This window comes from Clupea harengus, chromosome 7 (genome assembly GCF_900700415.2).
Source record: "Clupea harengus chromosome 7, Ch_v2.0.2, whole genome shotgun sequence".
NCBI classification, from domain to species: domain Eukaryota; kingdom Metazoa; phylum Chordata; class Actinopteri; order Clupeiformes; family Clupeidae; genus Clupea; species Clupea harengus.
In genome coordinates, this window is record NC_045158.1 from 16975508 (window position 1) to 17003398 (window position 27891).

The 27891-nt window shown below is 45.7% G+C and overlaps 1 protein-coding gene across 8 annotated transcripts in view; it reads left to right on the plus strand.

Moving 5' to 3' along the window:
- The window catches only part of wdfy3 (WD repeat and FYVE domain containing 3), a 106000-nt gene extending 78431 nt beyond the window's left edge, over nucleotides 1-27569 (plus strand). For 5 of the 8 annotated variants that reach the window (XM_031570689.1, XM_031570690.1, XM_031570686.2 and 2 more), the window contains 28 exons: nucleotides 18-127; nucleotides 482-664; nucleotides 1079-1236; nucleotides 1771-1848; nucleotides 2582-2812; nucleotides 6922-7090; nucleotides 7402-7562; nucleotides 9202-9350; nucleotides 9918-10038; nucleotides 10180-10265; nucleotides 10393-10473; nucleotides 10635-10689; nucleotides 10911-11030; nucleotides 11431-11548; nucleotides 11764-11870; nucleotides 12922-13075; nucleotides 13278-13369; nucleotides 14482-14694; nucleotides 15036-15183; nucleotides 15859-16013; nucleotides 16837-16995; nucleotides 17522-17701; nucleotides 18726-18908; nucleotides 19260-19356; nucleotides 19974-20558; nucleotides 21730-21841; nucleotides 22777-22974; nucleotides 24747-27569. In XM_031570689.1, coding sequence (XP_031426549.1) covers nucleotides 18-127; nucleotides 482-664; nucleotides 1079-1236; nucleotides 1771-1848; nucleotides 2582-2812; nucleotides 6922-7090; nucleotides 7402-7562; nucleotides 9202-9350; nucleotides 9918-10038; nucleotides 10180-10265; nucleotides 10393-10473; nucleotides 10635-10689; nucleotides 10911-11030; nucleotides 11431-11548; nucleotides 11764-11870; nucleotides 12922-13075; nucleotides 13278-13369; nucleotides 14482-14694; nucleotides 15036-15183; nucleotides 15859-16013; nucleotides 16837-16995; nucleotides 17522-17701; nucleotides 18726-18908; nucleotides 19260-19356; nucleotides 19974-20558; nucleotides 21730-21841; nucleotides 22777-22974; nucleotides 24747-24867 — 4324 coding nt within the window. In that variant the 3' untranslated portion in view covers nucleotides 24868-27569. The remainder of the gene's footprint in view (nucleotides 1-17; nucleotides 128-481; nucleotides 665-1078; nucleotides 1237-1770; nucleotides 1849-2581; nucleotides 2813-6921; nucleotides 7091-7401; nucleotides 7563-9201; nucleotides 9351-9917; nucleotides 10039-10179; nucleotides 10266-10392; nucleotides 10474-10634; nucleotides 10690-10910; nucleotides 11031-11430; nucleotides 11549-11763; nucleotides 11871-12921; nucleotides 13076-13277; nucleotides 13370-14481; nucleotides 14695-15035; nucleotides 15184-15858; nucleotides 16014-16836; nucleotides 16996-17521; nucleotides 17702-18725; nucleotides 18909-19259; nucleotides 19357-19973; nucleotides 20559-21729; nucleotides 21842-22776; nucleotides 22975-24746) is intronic. The other 3 variants (XM_031570692.2, XM_031570688.2, XM_031570693.2) reach the window with 3 other exon arrangements.
- Nucleotides 27570-27891: the final 322 nt, after the last annotated feature.

Genomic DNA, 27891 nt, shown 5'->3' on the forward strand with positions numbered 1-27891 from the left:
CTGTGCCCTCCCTGCAGTAGCGTAGAGGGATTTGGTCTTGAAGCGGAAGCGAGGATGACGACCTGGCACGTCATGGTACCGTCTGAACACGAGGCCGACGCTGTCCACAGCCAGGACCATAGCGAAGGTAGGTCTGAAATGTAGCCTAATCAGGTCAAAAGCACATCACCAAAAGCTCAGTTTTTCCCATCAGAGCATTGTCCATTGAAATTTCACAGTAGACACTAGACACCAGTGCACAGACAGAGCACTCCACCCTGCTGACACGTTAATGGACCGAGTAAACACTTTAGTGAGATGCCACAGCGTCTTCATGGCCTTCATGCCTTGCAATCTTAAGTGTGTCTCGTGATGGTCAGTGTTTCAGTGCAGAAAATTGCATAAAAGCTTTAGATAAAATCATTTACGAAGCCTTGCTATGATCAAACATGAAAAGTGTGTGTGTGTGTGTGTGTGTGTGTTTCCCCGCCCGTGTGAGCAGGCCGTCAGTTGCTGCTGAAGGCAGTGAACCGCGTGTGGACGGAGCTGATGCACAGCAAGAGGCCGATGCTGGAGGATATCTTCAAGGTGTCTCTGCCCACCAATGACCGCGGCCACGTGGACATCACCACAGCACGACCTGGCCTCGAGGAGCCAGCCGCCAAGAGCTGGCAGAACCACCTGGGTGAGTTAGCACACGCACACACACACACTCAGATACTCACAGACATATTGTTTTAAACATGGCCTGATGGGCTGGTCAAGAAGAATGTAATACCAAATGAATGGGAGATACAGAAGTACCCCCCACCACCCACCCCCCCCCCAAACACACACACACACACACACACACACATTTTGTTTTTCTTCTCAAATGGACTGTGTGGCCGCCTCATTATGTAACTGCACACACCGCTAATAAATGGTGAGACAGTTAATCTGTACTTTTTGGCAGGTAGGCAGATGTCTGGCATTATGTGGACCGATTACTTTAACGTCTCTGAACAACAGACTCAGAAACAATATCCGATTTCATAATCTCTCTTGCTTTCTTCCTCTTTCTCTCTCTCTCTCTCTCTCTTTCTCTCTCTCTCTGTAGTCCATGAGAAGAAGTGTATCAGTCGAGGGGAGTCGTTGGCTCCGGCCACCCAGTCCAAGCTGTCTCGTGTCAGCAGTGGCTTTGGCCTGTCCAAGCTGACGGGAGCTCGCCGCCACAAGAAAGAGAACAGCCTCAATAAGAACAACCTCTCTGCACAGGTAACACACACACACACACATATATACACACACACACACACACACACACTCAAAGACGTATGTCTTTTCACCTGGCAAATGCATAGTTACACACACGTGTGTAGGTGGTTTTACGACTCTTAGGCACTTAAGGCCCATTCATGCTGCCAACAATAACCATAAAAACGTTTTAAACGTTTAAATATCGCTCTAGCTCAAAATAACATCTACGCCCTAACTATAACAATAGCTAAATGAAACACGATATAGTTGCGTTTTGTGAACGATAGAAACACTGACATCACAGTGACATCCATTGATTCTGGGCAACAACAGCTGAAGCTTTCTCCTGGAACGATCAGCAGAACCTTATCGTTGGTTAGTGTGGGCGTTCATATCGGTTCAGTTACAGTTAAGATTATAGTTGGTGTTATAATATTAGCGTTTCATGCCCTCATACGGTGACTAACACACACACACACACACACACACATCTGCTTGCTAAGCTGTCACAGCAGGTTTATGTGGAATCATTTCCGTCTTCTGTCTCCACAGGAAACCTGCCAGTGGATGTTCACTCACATAGCGGTGGTGCGTGACCTCGTCGCTATGCAGTACAAAGAGTACCAGGAGGTGAGAAGTGTGTCTGTGTGTCTGTGTGTGTGTTTACACCAGTGCTTACTCATACAGTACAACAGCTGCGGCTAGCGCAGCTATCAAACACGATATTGCTTTAGTCATCAGAACTGGATGCCCTTTTCTCTCTCTCTGCATGTTTTCTCCTTTTTGGCTGTTGTTCCCTCTCTCTCACTATTTAATTAAAGTTTCCTTTGATTTTTGCAAAGTTTCTCAGTCTCAGCATCTCTCACTTTCACTTAACTCTACCAGCGACTTGCTGACTGGGCTGTCTGGTGCCTTGGCCGCTGGTTGTCTGTCTGCATGCCTATCATGCCCCTCAGTTGACACCCACCTGGTTTGTGTGACCCAGACACACACACACACACAACTGTGCTGGTCTCAGTTAATTTCCTCACAATGAGCCTCATCTTTAGTTGGATGGGGGGGGGGGCTGAGAGACTGAGCTCACAAACTCAGTCGACTGTCAGAGAACTAATCAGATTCCCTGAAGGGTGAGCTTTCATGTATGAGCCAGTGGGGCATGAATTGAAATGAACACTGTGTAAAGAAAGACGGGGGGGCCCCCCTTTCGAGCTGGGCCTGCTCAAAATGTGTTCCTCTTTGAAAGGACCAGATTGTTATTGATTGCAATCACAATTTTTGTTGCTGTATTGGACATTTTGGTAACACTTTTGTTAAATTCCAGTCAGTTTGGGTAATGTCTCTTTCTGCCATTCTCTCTCGACAGAGGCAGCAGAACGCGCTAAAGTACGTGACTGACGAGTGGGCGGGCATTGAGTATGAGTTGCTACGGGAACGCGGCCTGTGGGGGCCTCCCATTGGTTCTATCTTGGACAAGTTCCAGCTGGACATGACGGAGGGCCCTTGCCGCATGAGGAAGAAGATGGTGCGCAACGATCTCTTCTACATCCACTACCCCTTCGTACCCGAACAGGAGCCCTCCTCCGGCAACCACCAGGTGAGCCACTATCGCCGTGTGCCTCGCCAGTGACGTACGTTTAGATTAATTTTGGCCCATTTTGGATTGTTGTTTTTCTTGTCCAACAGACACCACATACTGTTCAGTTATGACTAACAATGCAGTAAGACAACCCGCAACCAGAATGAAGACAAGTTGTTTGTTTTTTTTTCCGTTTGCTGGTTGGTTTAAGAGTTTTATGTTCTGCTTACCCTGGTCTAACCTTGGGTTGCAGGCCCTCTACTGTACCTCTACTCTGTTATTTGTCATATATTTCACAGCACTTCATAGTCCAACCTCTAAGGCAATAATCTGCAGTATTCACTGATCTAAGCAGAACTTTTGGCCAGTATGTACCAAGTGCGTGAAGTGTTCTAAAATGATAGTAGCTTTGGGGATGGTAAATACCGTGAATAAGACTTACTTGCCACCAGAAACCTCTTGGTGAACTCAACAAGGGTTCAGCCTCATGATGTCTTGAAAGGTTAAGCTATATAATTTCATTAGTATCATTGTGCTATCTAATTGCTGTGGAGTTGTGTTAAACTGATTTGTCACGCATTCAGTTCTCCGTTTGCATAATAGCTCTTGTCATTGTATACCCAGTTAAATGTCAAGGTGGAAGTAAGGCTGAAATAGGTCACTAATCTGCACCTGAATGGCCCTCTATGTCAGCAACGTTAAGGTGCATGACGCAAGTGCGTTGTGTGAGTCTAACCAGGGTCAAATAATTGGTTTAGACGTTGGTGCAACAGTGAACTCGTGGATATCCTGAACGCCGTACTCTCCTGCCTTACAAAATCAGCTATTATTTGTTTGGACCCATTCTCCTCTTACGCCATGAACATGTGGAGTCAGTCCAAATATTAGGAAATGGTGTCCATCTGTTGGCTGGATATTTTAATTAAATGTTTATTCAATGTTTGTGTGTACTGAATTTCATGTATTTGTTTTTAAATTAATTGCATTTGTTTTGATTATTTGTTGTGCCAGGTAGTCGAGTAGTTGCATGTGTTTTAAAAGCAATCAATGGTCACATGGTCTACAGTTTTCACTCCCTTCTTACTTAGGCCCCGCCTCCTGTGCCCTTAATGGGCGCTGGCCTCCCCGCCCCTCTCCAGGTATCCGTGGAAACATGAAAACATTCCGCAAGTCACCTTTGCATACCAGAGTGATCCGTGCTCAGATTGTGTGGTTGCATGTTGCTGAAGAATGGCCAGGACAGCTGGTTCCGTTTCCCTCTTAGTTCTCTCTCTCTCTCTCTCTCTCTCTTCTCTCTCTCTTCTCTCTCTCTCTCTTATCTCTCTCTTCTCCCTCTCTTCTCTCTCTCTCTCTTATCTCTCTCTTCTCCCTCTCTCTCCTCTCTCTCTCTCTCTCTCTTCTCTCTCTCTCTCTCCTCTCTCTCCCCTCTCTCTCTCTCTCTCTCTCTCTCTCTCTATCTTGCCTCATAAGGATTTGATGCAGTATTACCGCTGGTCACCTGCAGCCCAGATGCTGCTATAAGGGCTGAGGAGAATGATTACTGCCATGACACTAACCACAGACCTGTTCCTATTGATGTTTAGAGTTTAGAGTGCACACCTTTCTTGCCGGACTATTCTGAATGTTTTGAATGCAGTAAAAGAAAGGAAACAAGTGAGCTTTACCATAACATACTTAAACATATGATTACATTACATAGTTTTGCCATAACATTATGATGTTGTTGGTATTAAGTTTGTATGTAGTCACATGCTTGAGGTAACCTTAACAGGTGCAGAAGAACACTGACTAATGTGTTGCAGCACCGTTTGGTGCACCTAAGCAGTTTACATAGTTAAGACTGATCAGAAGTCTTAGGAAACACTGAAGAATGTTGTTTAAGTCCCAGCAAACCACACAGTAGTTAATTATGATGTGTGGTATGTAAACAGTGAGAACTAATTTCCCAGTGAGGTCCTCGTGACGCACTGGTTTGTAAATCAGATGTGCCTGGCATGTTTGGGCTGGTCTGTTGAAGACTGCTGAGAAACAACAAACACTCCACCAGTGGGGACTATCTGGTCCCATGTGGGCCAAGACAGCACAGCCCTTAAGCCTCTTACGCATAAATCCACACAGTCTCTTACTACAGCGTGTTTATACACTACTGTTTAAACACACACAAACACACACATACACACACACACATACACATAAGCACACCCATGTAAATAAACACACACACACACTAGGGCTGTCAACAAATATTCTAAATTCGAATATATATTCGAATAGTTGTTAAAAATAGAATTTCGAATGTGAAAATTAATATTCGAATGTAAAAAAAAAACTAAAAAAAAACAGCGGCAGCACTGTCTGCTTTGCGGGTGGGCGCGCGCCTGAGATCAGGGACAGGTCACAGGAGTCTCACTGTCTGGCACAGAGTCACTGCTGACAGTTGACTTGCGAGATGCAGAAAGTGTAGAATCCAGCTTGACCGCAGCAGAGAAAGTGATTGTAACCCCCAAACATCTAAAGAGTGATGTCTGGAAATATTTCGGATTTTGGTCAGTTGATGGTAAACTTGTTGAGCCTACAGCTAAAGTAGTGTACAAGCTATGTAAGCTAAAGTTAGCTTACCATTCAACAACTAGCAACTTGAGGCTACATCTCCACATTTTGGAGATGTAGCCTCAAGTTGCTAGTTGTTGAATGGTAACCTAACTCTAGCTTACACACTACTTTAGCTGTAGGCTCAACAAGTTGCCTCACTGCTGACAGTTGACTTGGTGGTAGATGGCAGAAAGTGCAGAACCCTGCTTGACCGCAGCAGAGAAAGTGATTGTAACCCCAAAAATCTAAAGAGTGATGTCTGGAAATATTTCGGATTTTGGGCAGTTGATTGTAAACTTGTTGAGCCTACAGATAAAGTAGTGTGTAAGCTATGTAAGGTAGCGTTAGCTTACCATTCAACAACTAGCAACGTGAGGCTACATCTCCAAAATGTGCATCCAAGTGAATACGGCATACTATGTGGAACTTCAGCGAAACAGCCACGTTTGGATACATATTTTGCGCCGTCCGTCACAAGTTCGTTGCCTGCGGCACGACAGGAGGCCTGCACGCAAAAATTGATTTCGTTCATATGCAAGGATATGAGGCCGACCAGTGTGGTGGATGGGATAGGCTTCAGGGAGTTCTGTGAAGCACTGGAACCGAGGTACCGTATCCCTTGTTGTCGTTCATTTAAACCGCTATGTGCAGAGAGCGAGGCGGTGCGGGAGAGGCAGAGAGAGGGAGAAAGAAAGTGTGTGCAAGCAAGCTCTGCGGTCTTGGTCATTAGTTAATTTACGTATTTTTGTGTAGGTAATATGTTGTTAAATATGTTTAAACTTAAATAAATTACCTATAAAAGTAGTTATGTCTCGTTGTATTAATTTGTCCTGTTATTGACGTGCCTAATGCGCAACCAGAAATTCGAATATGTTCGAATATATGTGTTTTTTTAAAGCGAATATTCGAACGTCATTTTTGAGCCATTTTGACAGCCCTAACACACACACACACACACACACACACACACACACACACACACACACACTCCTCATTATTTCTTTTCAGTCTATCAAAGCTTCTGCTAGGTGTTTTTTCCACCAGTCTTTGTTCATTGGCCTGGTGTGACACAGCCACAGCATGCTGCAGCCTATCGCTCAGTCGCTGTGTGTGTGTGTGTGTGTGTGTGTGTGTGTGTGTCTCACAACTGTGTCTCTCTACCCTTTTAAATTGTTAACTTGTTTATTCAATGCAATTGGAATTACCACTGTTTTAACAGTTATTGAATGTGATCAGGGAGCCATAGCCTCGAGATGATGGAGGAAACGGTTGACAGACTGAGTGAAACGCCTGTCCACCTGTCTCACTTCCTAGTCTGTGGAGGCACAGAGTGAAACACCTGTCCACCTGTCTCACTTCCTAGGCTGTGGAGGCACACATTCCGTTATCCCATCTGAGCTATTTAGCCTTAATTTAGAGAAACAAACACACAAAAAGTAACCTAAAAGAGATCACTCCATCCTCCATCTTCTGACTCTCTCTCTCTCTCTCTCTCTCTCTCTCTCTGTCTCTCCTCTGCCCTGCGGTCGGAGCAGAGGCCGGTGCGGTACCGGCGGGCCATCAGCTACGACAGTAAGGAGTACTACATGCGGCTGCTGTCGGGCAACCCAGGCATGTACCAGCACTCAGTGGAGCACAGCACAGAGGGAGAGACCACGCCGCACGAGCCCGAGCACGGAGAGGACACCATCGCCAGGGTCAAAGGTAGGGGAGGGTGGGTGAGTGGGTGAGTGAGTGGGTGAGTGAGTGGGTGGGTGAGTGGGTGGGTGAGTGAGTGGGTGGGTGAGTGAGTGAGTGAGTGAGTGAGTGAGTGGGCGAGTGGGCGAGTGGGCGAGCGAGTGGGTGAGTGGGCGGGTGAGTGAGTGAGTGAGTGATACAATAATGAGTATGAGTATTCCTAGTGTGTGTGCATGATTGGTTGTACAAGTGTATTAGATGCATATGAAAGAGGTGGGTGTGTAAATGCTCCTGATATTTGCTTGAAATTAGCTTAATGTGACTGTGTGTGTGTGCAGGTCTGGTGAAGGCTCCTTTGAAGCGCTCACGCTCCACAGCTGACGGTCAGGATGAGGAGAGTCAGGAGGGCCTGCAGGAGCAGCTGCTGGAGTCAGGAGCCGAGGAGGAGCAGAAGACCGACAACACCACACTGCTGCGCCTCCTGGAAGAGGGAGAGAAGGTGTGTGTGTGTGTGTGTGTGTGTGTGTGTCTGTGTGTGTGTGTGTGTCTGTGTGTGTCTGTGTGTGTGTGTTGTGCCCCTTTCACTTATGAAATCTGTAACAGTTTTCAGCTAGCTAGTTTGGTAGCATTTGGTAGGAACTAGGCAATCATAGCAACCAGGCAACAATCATACCGCATAGCCTGAAACAAAGATTATTTTCTCAAAATCAGCTCACCAATAAGACAGTCTTGGGCTCAAGATGATCACAACATAGACATTAAACAATCCTGAGAGAAATTACTGGAGCAAGGGCTTACTCTCCTATCAACATATTGAATGGTGGTGTGTGTGTCCCTTTGCCCTTTGCCCTTCCTGAGGATGGAAATATTTGTTGCTCCCATTCCCACTTAAGCCATGGCAGAAGATTGGCACCATTCTTACCTGGTCGCCGGGTGGTAGAATGATTTTTCCGTATGAACAACATTGGCTCCTATTCTCTCATGATGCCAATACACATCAGTGTAGGTAGGAAAGACCAATGACAGACAGCAAGGTGTGTGTGTGTGTGTGTGTGTGTGTGTGTGTGTGTGTGTGTGTGTGTGTGTGTGTGTGTGTGTGTGTGTGTACACGTTAGAAAGAGACACCATCCTCCTGTGACTTGTGGAGTCTCCACATCAGTCTTTCTCTCAGAGATTGTGCATCTTTCTGTTAGTCTCTCTGATGTACCCCCACGCAGATGAACCATGTCTATTCCCTGAGGTGCCTGTCAAACAGCACATTAAAGCAGTAAGGCCTTGTGCTGTGCCTGTCATCTTCACACTGCTGTATCACATTCAGAGACCCCAAACATTCACACACTCATAGCCCTTCATGATAAAATACCCTGTTTTTGAGCTGAGTGGTCTGTCTGATCCCTCTCCTCCTACACACACACACACACACACACACACACACACACACACACACACACACACACAAACAGAGGGAGACAGACACTTTAAAGAGTAGCTCAGATAGGTCAGGCTCACTAAAAAACACCCATGCTTCTCATCAAGAAAAGAGAAACTCACAGCACAGCTAAATACGCACAAGGAATGCCTCTCTGCCTCTGACTTCTTTGAGGATGACTGAATAACTGTCAGGAAGTCATGTGTGAATGTACCAGGGTGCCTCTCTGTGAAAGAACCACATGAATGTGATCAAAGGCACTGATGTGGAGAGACCCAATGGCTCGGACAAGGGCAGGCTATTAAGGTTCATATGACTAAAATATTGTTGTGAGAGTTAGTTAACCCATGATACATTTTTTCTTATTACCACTAAGTCATGGAATTTCTGCATCATTTTGCGATTGCTTTATCAAAATCGATAATCAAAATCACTTCCATTTCAACTGCAATAAGACAAACTAGTTTGATGTAGAAACGCCCGTTCAGACTAAAATACTTCTTAAAATCTATTTGCCGCTCAGATTGGAGCAAATGGTTTAAGTCTTTCCTCTCCAACTGAGGTAATTGATGTGTGAGAAACATGGGGTGGCATTGAATTGATGGTTGTGTTTGTAAATGTGTGTGTGTGTGTGTGTGTGTGTGTGTGTGTGTGTGTGTGTGTGTGTGTGTGTGTGTGTGTGTGTGTGTGTGTGTGTGTGCCCCCACAGATCCAGCACATGTACCGGTGTGCGCGCGTACAGGGCCTGGACACCAGCGAAGGCCTGCTGCTCTTTGGCAAGGAGCACTTCTACGTCATCGACGGCTTCACCATGACCATCACACGTGAGATCAGAGACATCGAGACGCTCCCGTCCAAGTAAGAGACACTGAGCCTGGAGCTTTGTCATTGATACACACGCACACACACACACACACACAGGGAAATTGTGTGTATTGTGGGTTGTGAAAGGTCATAGAAATGCAATTAAGGGAACTTGAAAAGTTTTGGAAAGTTGTCAATGAAAATGGACGTTAGTCGTGTAGTACCAAACTGGTATTTGTAGATACAGAGTGCAGAGAGTTAAGTATACCGGAGGATGACACACGTGCCAAGGCAGTAGAGCCCTCTCAGCGGAGTCTGAGTCTTCTATGTAAGGCCAAGTCACCTTACAGCTGTCTGAATGTCAGACACTATTGATTTGGTCCATTCCCTAATGATGCTGCAGCCTGGTCCAGGGGATCTATTTATACACAAAACCTTTCCAGAGGCCCTCCATGTTCTCACACTGGGGTTAATTACGGCATTGACTAGAAAAGAGCGAGTGCATTTGTGTCTCTTTGTGTGTTTTCACATGTTTGTCTGTGTGTGTGTGTGTGTGTGTGTGTGTGTGTGTGTGTGTGTGTGTGTGTGTGTGTGTGTGTGTGTGTACGCGTGTCTATATAGCCTGCATGAGCCCATCATTCCCAGAGGAGCACGTCAGAGCCAAAGTATGCTGAAGAGGACCTGCAGCATCTTCGCCTACGAGGACATCAGGGAGGTGCACAAGCGCCGCTACCTGCTGCAGGTGAGAGTGGAAATCAAACACACACACACACACACACACATACACACACACGCAGGCTAGACCATCTCAGTGGGATGCTATTATGCCCATTGGTCTCTGTCATTATGTTAGTCACACTAATATTCACTGTTGTTTTTCTAGCCAATGGCAGTAGAGGTGTTCTCCGGTGATGGACGAAATTACCTACTGTCTTTCCAGAAAGGAGTACGGAATAAAGTGTATCAGAGGTATGCTCTCTCTCTCTCTCTGTAAATATATATTTATGTATTTAAGTATTTGTATGCGCATATCTACATGAACAAGCATTAAGAATATAAGACCTCCAAGCTTAATTGTCCATGTGTTTGCTGGCAGGTTCTTGGCTGTGGTCCCCTCCCTCGCTGACAGCTCTGAGTCTGTCTCTGGTCAGAGACCTAACACCAGTGTGGAGCAGGGGTGAGCATGTCTCACACTCAAACACACAAGTCAAGCCCGTACACACACACACACACACACACACACACACACACACACAATATTAATATTGTTTTATTATTCAGCTGAGTAATGGGGCCTCAGACCGGCTCTCAACTGTCTCATTGTTTTCCCTCCTTCAGCTCGGGGCTCCTCAGCACTCTGGTCGGAGAAAAGTCTGTTACCCAGAGATGGGAGGTGAGATCAGGAACCAGCAGTATGCAATAACTACAGCAATACTGTCATTTATTCCAAACGTGTGATTGAGTTTTGAACTTATATCAATGAATATGAATATGAATCAGAACTTGTCCAGCTGCCCTCGATGTGAAGCACTGCCCAGATGAAGGGTTCTGGTGGCTTCTACTCCTGAGTCTGTCATTTTGTAAGCCTCATCCAGCCTTGTGTGTCCCTAACAGAGAGGAGAGATCAGTAACTTCCAGTACCTGATGCATCTCAACACGCTGGCCGGCCGCTCCTATAACGACCTGATGCAGTACCCCGTCTTCCCCTGGATCCTGGCCGACTTCGACTCAGAGGTATCTGCGGCAGACTACGCACCCTGGAATTCAAAATGTTCCACAATACATAACGAATGGATTCAGAAGTTAACTTACAGAGACAAATATTTTCAGATATTTGCGTGTGTGTGTGTGTCTTTATGTGGGGGCATTTGGCCTTTTCTCACCTGTTTGAGTGAGCGCGTGTGTGTGTGTGTGTGTGTGTGTGTGTGTGTGTGTGTACGCTTGTGTGTGTATCTGTTAGGGAATTAAACGAGAGTAATCTGAATTGAGTCAGAGGTTATGATTTCATATTCAGCAACAGAGTTGTTGTCGTCAGAACCCTGATTAATAACTAGTTGTTGTAATCTACTGTATGATGTGGTCCATGCTAGCTGTATTAGCCTTCCTTATTGAGTCCCTCATCTGAATCCCACAGGAACTGGACCTAACTAACCCAAAGACATTCCGCAACCTGTCCAAGCCCATGGGTGCCCAGACAGACGACCGACTCATCCAGTACAAGAAGAGGTTTAAGGACTGGGAGGATCCCACTGGTGCGTCAGGTCACAGCTTACACACACACACACACACACACACACACACACACACGCACACACACACACAGTAGCCCTCCCTGAGGATATAGCTACTGCTGCCATTTAAAAATGTGTCAATCAGCAGGCTAAAGTAGGTCTTGTCTTGTAGGTATATTTCTATTCTGTGCGCGTGTGTGTGACTGTGTGTGTTTGTGTGTGTGTTTACCCCTCAGGTGAGACGCCTGCTTACCACTATGGCACTCACTACTCCTCGGCCATGATCGTGGCGTCCTACCTGGTGAGGATGGAACCCTTCACCCAGATATTCCTGCGCCTACAGGTGAGACAGCACCATGCCAGAGACACCAACACTGGCCTCAACACTGGTCTTTAAACACTGGTTTAAACATCTAGAACATTCCTCTACTGTTGTTTTATTAACACAAATGTGTGTGACTACAGCCACAAGCCTTTGTGACTGTACCTACATATACTTCAGGCTGATGAATGTAAAGTGACTGAACCCAAGTGTGAGCCTGGGAGACTGGTGTTGTGTGAGTGTGTGTTTCCCTCATGTGGTTGTGCTGTGGAGGTTGTCCTTTGTTGTGCTTTATCTGGTGCACAGCACCGCTGGGCTGTCCCCTCTGTAGTTTACACTACAGAACACTTTTTGCCTCTGAAACTATGCAAAAGCCCTTCATTTATTTTAAGGGCATCTTAATTTGCAAGCATGCTCATTGAATTTAGCCAAGCCCTTAATTACTCCTTAAAAATGTCCTGAAATATGTGATACAAAGCATGATAAAGGTCTTTCCCCGAGTTAATCAAAATTCAAGGGATTATTTACCACTGCTTTAAAAATATGTACAAATGTTTAATGTACAAAGAATTAAAACAGGAACTGTGAACTGTTGAGATAAGAATGCAGTCACTTTGTGTCTGTTTGTACACAGTTCAACACAGTCTGTATGTATAGGTTAGTAAAAGTAGAGACACACAAGCGATAATATACATACTTTGATCACTGCATATTATACATTAAGAAATATTAAACAAAGCCTTTTCAGCTGTTATTTAAGAGGTCAATTTTCCCTGTTTAAGGGACAAATCTACTTAATGTTCCCACTTAAAAAAGAAATTGAATAATTTGACATTCAAGTGATGCTTCTGTGTGGTCAGTAAGCCTGTCTCTGCCTTTTGCTTTGAGTTGATCTCATACCGTGTACTGCAATAGACCACAGACACCAGGGGAACACACACACACACACACACACACACACACACACACACACACACACACACACACACACACACACATCTCGCAAAAACAGAACATTCTGCACATGCTCTGATCCTTCTGTTTCTCATGGTTACGGTTGTCATGGTTGCAGGGAGGTCACTTTGACCTGGCTGACCGGATGTTCCACAGTGTGAGGGAGGCCTGGATGTCTGCCTCCAAACACAACATGGCCGATGTCAAAGAGCTCATCCCAGAGTTCTTCTACCTCCCAGAGTTTATGCTCAACTCCAACAACTTTGACCTAGGTGAGATGCCTACCCACTCTCACATAGGCCTACACACACATACACACAAACTCACTCTCACTCTCATTCTGTCTCTCTCGCTCTCGCTCTCTCTCTTTCTCTCTCTCTCTCTCACACACACACACCACACACCTTCCTTAGTGTTGACTGAGTGTGTGTGAGGTCCCTTTTATCTGAGTGTGTGTTATGTTCTGTCCTACAGGCGCCAAACAGAACGGCACAAGGCTGGGAGACGTGATTCTGCCCCCCTGGGCTAAAGGAGACCCGCGGGAGTTCATCCGCGTGCACAGACAGGTGGGGACCACTGGCCTCCTCTCATGCTCTCACACAGACCTCCTCTCATCCTCTCACACAGACCTCCTCTCACACAGACCTCCTCTCATCCTCTCACACAGATCTCTCATCCTCTCACACAGACCTCCTCTTACACAGACCTCCTCTCATCCTCTCACACAGATCTCTCATCCTCTCACACAGACCTCCTCTCATGCTCTCACACAGACCTCATCTCATGCTCTCACACAGACCTCCTCTCATCCTCTCACACAGACCTCCTCTCACACAGACCTCCTCTCACACAGACCTCCTCTCATGCTCTCACACAGACCTCTCACTCAGTTCACTCTTGACATGAGTGCTTTGAGGGCTACCAAGTGCATAATATGATGCTATCACAAGTACACATTGTTCTACAGAAAGTAGTACATGTTTTTCACTTATGTCCTCACCATTTATCTTTATTCGTTTTTTTTGCCTCTCTCCTTCAATATTCTGTCTCTTATCGTCCCTCGTATGTCCTTCATAGCCCATCGCTCTCTCTCTCTCTCTCTCTGAATTTAGTTCAATTCAATAAGCGTTGTTGGGATGACTGTTAGTACAATATTGCTAAAACATAAAATATAACTTCTAATGATAATACAAATAATAATAAAAAAGGAAAAATATATATAAATGAAGTAGAAAGTGATCAATGGAAAAATATTTACAATGAAGGTCTTATTTATTACAAATTCCACTTCCTTATATGAATATAGCTTTTATTAATGAATCAAAAATCTTTAGCCAAAGCTTTACTGGAGGATTGAATTAAAACATTGATTTCCTCATCATATATGTTTTGCGTGCTCTTTCTGTTAAGTCTTTGCAGTGTCAAAGTAGCAAGAAGAGCAAATTGTTAATCCTAAATGTATTCTCTGGAAAACCATAATTTTTTGTATTTGTCCATGTTAATTTGAAGGGCCCAGGTTGTGCTGTACTCCTCTAGAATAGAGAGGTTTTTCTGTAGTCCTTGTGCAGTAGGCGACAGCAGCAAATGATTTCACTTCTCTCCCCATGAGGTGTAGTCCAGGCCATGATGACCTTTTTCTAGGTTTGGGGCTAAACCTAAACCCTCTCTCTGTCCACAGGCCCTGGAGTGTGACTACGTGAGCTCCCACCTGCACGAGTGGATCGACCTGATCTTCGGCTACAAGCAGCAGGGTCCTCCGGCCGTGGAGGCGGTCAACGTGTTCCACCACCTCTTTTACGAGGGCCAGGTGGACATCTACAACATCAACGACCCGCTCAAGGAGACCGCCACCATCGGCTTCATCAACAACTTCGGCCAGATCCCCAAACAGGTGAAACACAGAAGAACGGATAGCAAGTAGGAGGACGCAGACGACATCTTTAGTGTCTTTCTGAAGTCAGAGCGAGTTCACTACTGTCTAACTGTCTTTTTTCTGGACTGTTAGAACACAACCGTGTCCATGGCACTGCAATGCCTCATCAAACCTGTCTGAATTCTGTCAGGAATATTTGGGCTAACATGAGTGAAGTCATACTACAGCAAGGCTTTTTCTAGATCTTTCTGTTTCTGTCATCTTCTGTTTCAGAAGATAGAAAGATAGAGGTCTTTCATGTCTGGTCACACGTGTAAGATGACATTGTATGTTTACGCTCGCGCATGTGTTTTTTTCAGCTATTTAAGAAGCCCCACCCACCCAAGCGAGTGCGTGGCCGTACCAACGGTGAACCGGCAAGCGCGCCGGCTTCCCTCAGCTCCAGCACCGACAAGATCTTCTTCCATCACCTAGACAACCTGCGGCCCTCCCTCGTCCCGGTCAAAGGTGACTGACTGCACCAGCTCTGTTCTGATTTAATTCTTTCTGCACTCATTTAATTCTAGTGTGCTTCACCAACAGAGTTTCATGTCTCGTTCTCGTTATTTTATGCTCTGTTGTAGTTGGTTTTAATATCAATTTGTAAACTGCATATGTTATAATACCTTTAAAAACTAATTTTGGGCTACCTTGGATACAGTACACTTTGATACATTTTGCTCATGTTGCTTGTATAGTCAATGCGTGACTGTCCAAGCTTCTCTTCTTTCATGGTTTCTGCACGAGAGCAGCACCTAGAGAAACCGTCCCCAACACTGCCTAACTCGAGCTGTTTTCCAAACAAGTCATTAATAAGGTTGAAGGGCTGACCCAAACCGGCCCTGTTGGGGGCAATTAAAGCCGCCTGTGAGGGTGACACTGGTGCAGAGGCGAGGCAGGGTGGGGGGGGGGGGGGGGGGGGGGGGGGGTTGTGTGCGTGGGGTGGGTAGGAAGCAGGAGCTGCTCTGCTCTGTACTGGCTGTGGAGCTGTCTTCTGTCTGGGCTGACCCCCTTTGAATCACTGTGACCTTTTTTTGGTTTTGTTTTTACCAGGACACTGCAGTATCACTGAAATGAATTGTGTGTGTGCATGTTTGTGTGTCTGTTGGAATTTATGTTTGTGTATCTGTGTGTGTCTCACAGAGCTGAAGGACCCTGTGGGGCAGATAGTGTGCACTGATAAGGGCGTCCTGGCGGTGGAGCAGAATAAGGTCCTGGCCCCACCCGTCTGGAACAAGACATTTGCCTGGGGCTATGCAGACCTCAGCTGTCGCCTGGCCAACTACGAGTCCGACAAGGTCAGAGACCCCCTGTGTGTGTGTGTGTGTGTGTGTGTGTGTGTGTGTGTGTGTGTGTGTGTGTGTGTGTGTGTGTGTGAAAAGGACTGTACACCTGTAAAGCAGGCAGACTCTCTCTCTCTATCTCTTTCTCTTGCGCTCTTTTTTTCTCTGTCTCTTTCTTTGACACACACACAAAAGATGCAGGAGCACACACACACAAACACGCTATGACTTGGCAACCTAACATAACTTCACTTCAGCAGTAACTAAAGGAATGCTGCTGTCAAATCAGTTGTAAACACCTGCATCACGCGCTGCCTGGGCCCCCACTGATCCTAGAGCTGTTTTCACCCAGAGGAGGGAGAGAGGGGCCTACTGCAGAGAGAAAGAGGGAGAGAGGGGGGGAGGTGTGGGTGTGGTGAGAGGCAGAGATGTCGCAGTGGTTGTGGTGTTTATGAGATTTGCTGTGAATACCAGTGTTGTTTGGCAGTTCTATTTGCTGTTGCTGCACAACAGTGCCATCTAGTGGTGAAATATTGCATATTGAATAAGATACAATGTCTTAGTTTGCAGCTGCAGAAATTTCATCTGCATCTAATGGTATATTTGAAATAGATGATATGCTCATCAGTGCCCTCTAAACACTGTAAACACACTATTACACAATGTAAATGCTTTGCCACAAGTCTTGTACACATGTTGTATCTGTTTGCCAGTGCAGAGCTGTAGATGGGTGTGTTGTTTCTTAGTATGTTTCCTGAAACTACATATCTTGGCAGAGGAAAAGGAAAGGCTTCTCTGTAAAGAATGGTTTGACTGAGCTCTGTGTCTCCCCCTGTAGGCGGTGATTGTGTATGAGTGTCTGTCGGAGTGGGGCAAGATCCTGTGTGCCATCTGCCCCAACCCCAAGCTGGTCATCACCGGAGGAACCAGCACGGCCATCTGTGTTTGGGAAACCGGCACCGCCAAAGAGAGAGCCAAGACTCTAGCCCTCAAACAGGTGAACATCGGCCAAGAGTGCACGCACACACACACACACACACACACACACACACACACACACACACACACACACACACACACACACACACACACACACACACACACACACAAACACACCCACATGCGACTCAAACAGGTGAGAAAAGGCCAAATGCCCCCACATACAGACAGACACACACACACACACACACACACACACACACACACACACACACACACACACAGACAATCATCTACAAAGGGGAGAAAATGGCCAAATACTCCCACTCACACATTTTAAATGCTTTGATCAGATGTTACAAAAGTATGTGCTCATTATTGCAGCTAATAGTCTCCAATGCAAATAGGACAGCAATGATAATGAGTTATTATTGAAAATATTATACAACACATATGTGTGTTCTGCTGTGAGCATAAATGTTTTATAGCGTGCTGTTCCATAAATGTTCTATGAGTTTAGTCATCATTGTGTGTGTGTGTGTGTGTGTGTGTGTGTGTGTGTGTGTGTGTGTGTGTTTTTTCAGGCTCTGTTGGGCCACACTGATGCTGTGACTTGCCTGACTGCGTCCTCTGCGTACCACATTGTGGTGAGTGGCTCTCGAGATCGCACGTGCATCATCTGGGACCTCAACAAGCTGGCCTTCATCACCCAACTCAGGGGACACCGCGCTCCTGTGTCTGCCCTCTGTATCAACGAGCTCACCGTGAGTGTAGCACTGGTTACACACACACACGCACACACACACACACACACACAACCGTCATCACCCAACTGAGGGGCCAATGTGCTCTTGTGTCTGTCCTATGCATTAACAAGCTCACAGTGAGTGTTGCACTGGAGCTACGTACATATACACACACACACACTCTCCGTTATACACCCTCATGCTCATACACACACACACATACACACACCCTAAGTCATCTATACCCATACACACGCACAAAAACGTACAATCATACACAGATACACACACACACACACACACACATACGTACTCTCCACTCTACTCTCCTTTTTAAAGCTACAGATGCACAAACCCACACACAGCAGTCTGAAACTATAAAGGGGAAGTCCAAGGCTTCACTTAAGTTCTAGAACAAACCAGAGTTCAACTGCCATTTTGTTAGACAACACCACATCCGCAGAAACCCTAGTACCCTGTCTGTGTTCAGGAAGTCATTGGTTAGATAAGACCTCAGCACCAGAAACATTCGAGCTACAGTCATGTTGTTCCCCATGCTAACACACCTCAGGTTTGATGTGACACATAAGCAGTGGGAGTAAGTTCATGCAAAGGAGAGTGGGAAAAGCACTTTGAGCTGAAATATGTTTGATGCTGGTAAGACAACCAACAATTAGGGAAGTCTTGGAATAGGAAACCGCTTCTGTAGGCGGTGTCAAAAAGACACATGACTTGGATGGTATGGGAAGTTTTTGAGTCCTGGTCCTGTGTTTGTCTGGGTGAACGTATGGGTGCATATACTGTATGTGTATATGTGTGGTGCTTCATATTTAGATGTATTTATTTCTAAGATATTCCAAACAGGCCTACATGTATGAGTATGGGTACAATACAGATTAAATAAACATTAATAACTGAAGGCAACTTAGATAATATCTGCAAGACTTAAGTTTGTGTGTGTGTGTGTGTGTGTGTGTGTGTGTGTGTGTGTGTGTGTGTGTGTGTGTGTGTGTGTGTGTGTGTGTGTGTGTGTGTCATGCAGGGGGACATTGTGTCGTGTGCTGGCACCTACATCCACGTGTGGAGTATCAACGGCAGTCCCATCGCCAGCACCAACACCTTCACAGGGCGCAGCCAGCAGATCCTGTGCTGCTGCGTCTCCGAGATGAACGAGTGGGACACGCAGAACGTCATCGTCACCGGCCACTCCGACGGCGTTGTCAGGGTAACAGACGGACGCCTTTGATGATAAATCAACAGCTGCTAAACATGCTTTTTAGTCAATGTTTTGTGAAGGTTCTGGATTAATGAAACATGTATCTAGGGTTAAGGTCAGGTTATTTTCATTGCTGAGCAAGACAATTACCGGATATGTTCTGACGACCCAGTTCGGTTTGATTATGTAATACCGGGTGAAAACATCCTTCCCATTAGTTGTTCTTGGTGCTTCCTGTGTTATGGTTAGTCTTTCAGACCCACTGATTCTGTCCTTTAGAAAAGACCAAGATAGATGTTGAATGATAATGTCACGCATAATGCATAATTATGTTGGAGGGTAACCCTTTTTTTCTCACAGTTCTGGAGGATGGAGTTCCTACAAGTCCCAGAAACCCCTGCTCCGGAGCCCGTGGAGCCTCCTGATGTGAACGACTGCTGTGGGGAGGATAAGATGGGTAAGCAGCACCCCAACTCCTCCATACCCACTGACTCAGCAGTTTCACTGTCACATTGCACCTGCCAGTGATATGCAAGAACACAAGTCAGCGTTTTCTACCTAAACCCCTTCAGACAAAGCTTTCAGCTTTTTAAGCACAGTGCCATCAAACATGACTTAGTAGTATTTTTCATGAATCGTGCTAGTGGGTTTGCTTCAAACCATGACTCAGCAGTCCCACATGTCAACGTGCCTGTTGTCAGGAACAGTGTTGTGGACATGAAGGTAGGGAGAGAAGCAGAGACGCTGTGAGAGCTGCCCTGTGTGAACCGTCTGTTTCTGCTCAGGCTTGAACATCGACCTGTTTCTCAGCAGCGCTCCTGTGCTCCATGCAGACAAGGAGCTGTCTGTTGGCCAGAGCTGCACCTCTCCTCTCGTGTTTCACTAGCGCCCTGTCAAGGCATCTGGGTCTGCTGTGCAACATCACCTTAACTGTGTCCTTGTGTCTTTGTGCGTCCTGTTTGTGTTGTGTGTGTGTGTGTGTGTGTGTTTGTGTGTCTGTGTGTGTGTGTCTGTATGTTTGTGTGCACTTTGATGTGCCCGTGTGTGTGTGTGTGTTTGTGTATCTGCTTGAAGCCACAGAGGGACGCGAGACCCACGAGGACGACAGCAGCGAGTCCGAGGGGGAGGAGCAGAGCGTCAGCGTCGCCGCCAGCAACGGCGACCCCAAACCCAGCCCCGCCCACAATCACAACGCTGGCCCCGCCCACAGTCGCCCTCGAGTCCCCGCCCCCCGGGCCATGGCCTCCTGGTCCCTGGACAGCAGCTCAGACGACTCGCGCCGCTGGTCCGACACCCTCAGCATCGACGAGAAGGAGGGCTTTGTCTTCGTCAACTACTCCGAGGGCCAGGGGCCCGGGCAGGGGCAGGGACAGGGACAGGGACAGGGCCGACCGGGGCAGCCCCCACACCCACACCCCCACCATAACCCCCACCCAAACCCCAACCCCCACCCACACCCACACCACCCCTCCCAGAGCGCCGTGCCACAGCCCTTGCAGCCCAGCACCATGGAGGGCCGGCCCTACAACAGGCTCAGGCCAGGTACCGCTGACGCTAGCCACTGCACCCCCCACATTCCACTTAAACAGGACTTCACTTTACAGGGTCATCACACGCCAGGGAGGGACTTGAAAGGAGCTGAAGTTGCCACACATTTAAGTGAGGAAATTCACTGGGGCCTTTTGAATGTCATATTCACATACGATTTTGTCACATCTAACTTCCCTAGTATTTGACAAGGGCCATGCATGTTATTGCTGTGTGCTACGTGGGAATTGAACCCGTCACTGTTTTGGTGCTGGTGTAGCACCTTACTGTACCAGTTATGTGTCCGATAATGAATTCATTTTGGCTTTGTAGTTGAGTTTCTGCATTTGTTTGACAACAACCTTGCAGAACATTAAGACATCAATATTATGAGGGCTATCTGTGCTTGAAGAGTAAGCCACGAAAGGCCTTGACATTAGTGTGCCTGGAAATACTGAATTCCTGTCTTAAGTGAGTCTTGGAAGGGATAGAGCTACATTTCCATTTATTGATTCAGAATGCTTTTCTATAGAGTGACTGACAGTTCACTGAATGCATTCAGTTCACTGATTGTATATTCATGTCAGTATAACGACTCCCTGGGCAATTAAAATGGCCCCAGTGTTGTTGACAGCATTCTCTTCCAGGGAAATTTGCCGACTGGCTGTTATTGAACTGAAAAAGTTTGAAAGTGACAGCCTTGCATTCTAAGACTTGGCAGAAACCCAACCAGTGCTCGCAGTGGGCTGGGATAACCCGCTGAGCTGATGCGTTTGTCTCTGGCATCTTTAATCAGAGATTTTTAAACAACCTCTTGTCTGAAGTTGGACAGTCCATCAGCATGGTTTCATCATGTTAAATCCCATTGAGAGAGAGTCCACAATGCACAATTTGTCTTCTGTCAGAGTTACGGCATTGTTGTATTTACTGTAACAGTGCTGTATCCAGAGGTTCCTTAGTCTCTGTGCAGCCTGTGTTTATGTGTGTTTATATGATCATGGCCTGTGTGAACCCGAATTCTAGGAGTCATATCAGTAAGCTAAGGCTCTCTGTGTTTGTGTGAATATGTTGGCTTGAAAGTGAATGAATGTTGAGGTATTGGGGCTTTGCCTTGCTTCTGAGGCCTTCTGTATGAGTGTGTTCCTGTGTGAGTCTGTGTGATCGTGCTAATGTGTTGTGGTTGAGATCCATGGCATTGAGAGAGTCGTGTGGTGTGGTGGGCGAGAGCTGGTTTGTGTTTGGCTTCCAGTGCTTGTTGGGATCTGAAATGTTGCCCTCTTCTCTCCGTGTCCCTTGACGACAGGCTACAGATGGGAGCGGCAGCTGGTGTTCCGGAGCAAGCTCACCATGCACACCGCCTTCGACCGCAAGGACAATGCCCACCCAGCCGAGATCACGGCACTCGCCATCTCAAAGTAGGTGGTGTGTGTGTGTGTGTGTGTGTGTGTGTGTGTGTGTGTGTGTGTGTGTGTGTGTGTGTGTGTGTGAGACTGACAGAGATAGACAGACATGAAGACTTCAAGAGAAACAGAAACATATTGAGTCTCTGTGTGTCATATGTTTCTTAGGGTGTAGTTGTGTGTGTAAGAGTCTGATTTGGAAATGTATAATACGTTGTGACTGTGCCAAGGACAGACAGACTCAGACACTGAGAGAGGTTGTGTGTGTGTGCGTATACCAAATGTCTTCGGGGACACTGAGTAAATGTGATTTTGCTCCAAGGGCATCCATCACTCGTATGTATTTATTAAATTGTCACGCAGAAGGATACTGCTACTGCCACTCTAGGTCCTCTGCAGCAGCATCTGCTCACGGCAGGACCATGACCACACTCACCTGATGACTAACAGTTCCATCTGCCCTGTGTGTGTGTGAGTGTGTGAGTGTGTGAGTGTGTGAGTGTGTGCGTGTGTGCGTGTGTGCGTGTGTGAGTGTGTGCGAGGGAGGGAGGGAGGGAGGGAGGGAGGGAGGGAGGGATGGATGGAGGGATGGAGGGAGGGAGGGAGGGAGGGAGAGAGGGAGGGAGAGAGGGAGAGAGGGAGAGAGGGAGAGAGAGAGAGGTTGCATGTTGTCCAGCAGTTGTGTGAGTGTGCAGGGGTGTGAGCTGTCATCTCCATGGACCAGAACAAGTTCCTAGAGAGAGAGAGAGAGAGAGAGAAAGTGTGTGTGTGTGTGTTAGCAGGCATGCATTAACCATGAATGTGTGTTCTCTGTCCTAGAGATGCATGTGAACTCTTGATGAGGTGTACACATGAGTGCTTGTGTGTGTGTGTGTGTGTGTACACATACAGTATGTGTGTGTATGTAGAAATGTAATGTCCTGTGTTTAACCTCTCCTCCTCCTGCCCAGGGACCACAGTAAGATCCTGGTGGGTGACGGACGCGGGCGCGTGTTCAGCTGGTCAGTGAGTGAGCAGCCTGGACGCTCGGCCGCGGACCACTGGGTGAAGGATGAGCAGGTGGACAGCTGCTCCGGCTGCACCGTCCGCTTCTCCCTCACCGAGAGACGCCACCACTGCAGGAACTGCGGACAGCTCTTCTGCCAGAAGTAAGAATCATGCCATAATCATGAGAACAACACAACTTTAGGATATATTTACATTTCTACTGTTTACTATACATGTTGGTAAGCAAGCACATAAAAGCAGGTTTTGTGAATTAATGTTATGGTTCTTGCCCCATAATGGAATGCTCAGGTACATATTAAAGGCGAGGTCCTTGATTCTGGCAAAAGGTTCTCCTCCCCCCCCCCCCCTCTTCCATGCTCCTAAAGCAATATGGGAAAATAGTGTTTGGCTCAGTCTGATCCAGTTTGTTTTACTACCAGAGACATAGTTTACTGTGTAATAAAGTATGTTTATAAAGGCCCAAACACTCATGTGTAGCCTATAGTGTTTCCCCAAATACGACATTAGAGAGAGTAGATTCTGTTGTTGTTAAAGGATTAAAAGCATTCTCATCATTTTCTATTCATCTATCACTGAAGATGTTTACACAACTCAGGATCCCAGCCGTGGAGTAAAAAGTACCTCCTCCCCTGGAAAAGCTTCAGGTCTGCTTGACTCATGGGAAATGTAGGACTGGCTCTGTGAGTTGTAGTCTAGCAGGGCCCTGTTTCATCAGCTCTCCCTCACACCTTTGTTGAGCCATTCATGATTGGCCCACTTTGGGAGTTGAAGGGTAGGATTCCTCCCCATGCAGAGTATCAAGTGGAAGTCGTGTGAAACCGGGCCTGCTAGTCTAGTACATGACCCGCGGGTTAGGAAAAGCAGTGTGTTTGGTTTGTAGCAGTAGTAGTAGCATTCTGGTGTGGGGGTGGGGGTGTGTGTGTGTGTGTGTGTGTGTGTGTGTGTGTGTGTGTGTGTGTGTGTGTGTGTGTGTGTGTGTGTGTGTGTGTGTGTGTGTGTGTGTGGGGGGGGGGGTTTGTACTCTGTAGTATGTGAGCTAAAACAGAGGTAGCTACAGTATGTATTATCCCTGCCAGAATGTACGTGTATGGTTAGACCTGCGTATGATGCATTGTCTGCACTGAGCCCTGTGGAGGAGCTTGAGTGAAGCAGCAGGATCAGATGTTGCTTTAGTCTTGTGTGTGAATCGCACCCTGGAGAGAAAAGGTGATAATGTGCTTTAGCTGCAGCTCAGCAAATGTGATTGTCTCTAGTGCCTTCCTACTGCAGTGCTGCTGGTGCTCAGTCAGTAGGCCAGCGTGGGCAGTAGTGCTTGAGTAGTGGTAGGGGCAGGAGCAAACACCCCTCCTCAAACTGCAGCCGGATCTGGCCCTGATCTGGCCCTGATAAAGCTGCTTTCTAGAGATATTGAGTGCTTCCTCTCTCCCTCCCCCATCAGCAGTCTGTGGTGTCTAGCATACCTCAGTCCAAAACGAACTCGCTGCATTTAGGCTACAAAGGCAGTGAAACTGTCAAATACAGCAGTGTAAGCAAATGCATGTACCTTACGGACAGGTTTCTCACACGTTACACTAGCTGGAAATAAGTCCATTAGAAACAAACCAGTGAAAGATCGATACCAGTAAACGCCAGAACAAAAGTGATTAGAAGAAAGCACAGATGAAAACCAACAGATACACAAGCAGACTAATGGTCTATGTGAAGTTACTTCCAATATTGTGGCACTTAAGTCAGCACTTAATTTTTTTTACACAGACTTAAGATTGGAGTTCTGATGTTCCCAATTCAGTGTCACATACTCATCTGAAGTATACTAATGCTTGAGCAGTTGAGCAGGAGTTGAGGGGGTGAGGTGATGCATCAGCAGTCCAGGGCTTAATCTCCGCCGTCTGTCCCTCCCTCCCCTCCCCAGGTGCAGCCGCTTCCAGTCGGAGATCAAGCGGCTGAAGATCTCGTCCCCGGTGCGCGTGTGCCAGAACTGTTACTACAACCTGCAGCACGAGCGCAACTCCGAGGACAGCTGCAAGAATTAGGCACTCTTGCCTGCCTCCTCTTCCTCGTCCTTGTCTCCCATCCTCTTCCTCATCCTCGCCCCCATCATCGCCACTTGTTGTCACCGATCCCCTCATCATTCGGGACCTGCCAGCCAGCACGTTCTGGCCTGCCCCCCTACCTGGATGTGTTCATGTGCGTGTGCTTGTGTATGTGGGTATGTGAGTAACAATGTGGACAGTACATGTAGAAGAAAAGATGATCTGTGATGTATTCAAATGTATGAGTAAGTTCGATACAGGAAATGGTTGGGCAATGTGTTTTTCTTTTTTTCTTTTTTTTATTCTGTTGCGGTCAACAAGATGTCCTTCAGGAATCCTTGTGTTTTCCTTGTCATCACGTTTTAGATTTTAGATGACCTGTGCGTTATGCCTCGCGAAGTGAGAAACACCTGTTAATAGTGTAAATAATTACAATGGCCTTTTTAACTAGAACAGGAAAGAGGAGGAAAAAAATTAATTACTGAGAAGAATAAAAACACAGTCATTGCCTGTAACATTGCATTATAACATGCCACTCCTGGTGTTAAAACAAATACAAAAAAAAAAAAAAAAAAAACACAAAACAAAAAGATTGTGTTTAGCCAGTGTCACTAGTCACAAAGGTCCCAGTGGGGATAATATTGGGGACGATGAATGTTAATAATAAATGTTTGTGGGTTGACATTACTAGCGCGTCTAGTTATGCAAATACTTACTTCTTTTGTTTACAGTGGTTTTGTTTCATTTGTTTTGATGTGTTGCCCACAGTATCATATAGTTGCCATTCCAATGGAAAACACTGTCACGAGTTTCCGAAGGTCATTTGCCAAACTGCCGGTACATCACTCAGTGTTGTGTACTTGAAAGGCCTGTTTGTAGAACTTGTAGATCTTTTTCAGAACCATATTTTGTTGTCCTTGTGTGTCACTTTTAGTTCCCGAGCCATTAATCAACAGTAACTGAATAATATATATACATATGTATGTTTTTTTTTTGTATGTTCTGATATTGTCAAGATGCTACACGTGTGACACAGTGCAGTAAGATGAAAATCATGTGTCTGTAACGATACACAAAGAGGGAAAATGATTATTGATCATTGATCATATGTATGTAGAGTATGAGATGTGATTTTGTTTGTTTGTATTTGTTTGGTCCTCCAAATGCTCCACTTGTCTAGGCTAACAAGGGATTTTTCTGGCCAGATTGTTTGGTTTAATTTAAAACTGGATTTGTAATTGCAGTCAACATTACTGTGTTAAATCCCCCCCTCCCCACCCCTATTTTTTCCTTTCATATCCAGTGAAGTCAGAGACCAAGTCCAGTGTAACAGGTCATTAAACGCCAGTGTAGATACTGCTGGCCAATTATGTAAGCAATAGATTATGTCCAGTTATTTATGAAAATATTGCAAGGGTTATTTCCTTGCTGTGAAGTCACACTTGTAGCATGTAACTTGATTGATATATGTCACTCCATTAGAAAAGGGATCTCACACATTTCACTTTAGTCTCATCATGGTTACCTACGAGATGCGACAATGTCCGTCATAGCTCTTTTTTGCTGTTGCCTGCCTATCGATATGTCAAACTTTGTCTCCCTCCCTTGAGTGTCCTTTGCTGGTGGTACTGTGGGCAATACTAAACAGAAGTGCTGCTTTAATGACTAGAAAGATTATTCTTTCTCTTTTTTTTTTTCCTTTCTCTTTATGTCCCTCTTGACACGTCTGACACAAATCACTTTAAAGAACTGTTACACAAGTGCAGTAGGTTCACTGTCTTTAAAAAAAAAAAGAAAAAAAAGTTCTCCCTAAGATCCGCCATACAATATGCACTCACTATTATTATCGTTATTGCTAGTATCGTTGTTATTCAAATCGATAATGACGATATCATTATACATTAATGTACTGTATCTAGCGTGCAATCATAACATCAAGCTGTTAAGGTTTGCTGTTTGCAAGCAGCTTCAAAGCCAGATGGCTGTATCAATCGGAACTTGTTTTTGCACCTTCACGTGTACAAAAATGTCAAGGAAATCTTTTATGGAATGCATTTCTTTTTTTTATGTTAGCGGGCTATCATTTTAAAGGGTGCGTTTCTTTTCAGTGAGAGACAAACTGTACAAAGTATTTATGCAATTATACTTTTTTCTCTTTTTTTATTGTTATTCTGAATTATGAATTCTTGTAATTTCAGCAAGTTTGGTTACTTGTTGCATGTCTAACACAGCTGACTTTATGTGTCAGTGCATTGTACATGTTTGGCATTACGAACTATGAGTTTCTGTTTTAGTTTTTCCTTTGTTTCCTATGGCTCATGTTAATGGCATTATCTAAGTAGTTCTGCACCTGGGGAGATGTGTAAGTGTACTGCAGAGAGAACCCAGATGGAAGAGCCTTGCCTCTCAGCTGACTTTTGTACTCCGCTTTGGGACTTAAAGACCGGATCAAATCCACAGGGGGTTCTTATTCATTTTCGGTGGTCTCGTGTTAGACTGCATTACTACAGTGTTTAGTGTGCAATCTGTGGTAGATGAATGTTCATTGTATATTTGTGTTCAGTACAGCTGCAAGAAAATTCTTAGAAGTAACCCCTAAAAAACATGTTACTTATAATGCAATAGATCTGGTACTCATTTTTTTCTTTTCTTTTCTTTTTTATTTAATTTTTCGATTAAATCCTTGCTGTTTTCCACCGAAAGCTTTGCTTTTTGTTTTCCTGTGAAAACTCTTAAACATAACCACACACACACACCCCTACATTTTAACTTAGTTGTTGCTTATTTTGTTAGCCATCGAGAGCAAATCATATTAACTAGTGAGCGTATGAGGAAATTAATCGAGCAGTACTTGCAAGTATCTGCTGAGATTGGAACGAGAAGTCATATCACTGATTTGTACATAATGAAAAACATGAGACTGTTCACCAGGCTCCTCAATACATTTTTGTATCTAATGGGTTTTGGCTTTTGATACTGCCCTGAAATTACATCAAGGCTAGAAAATGTAACCTACAGAGGTCT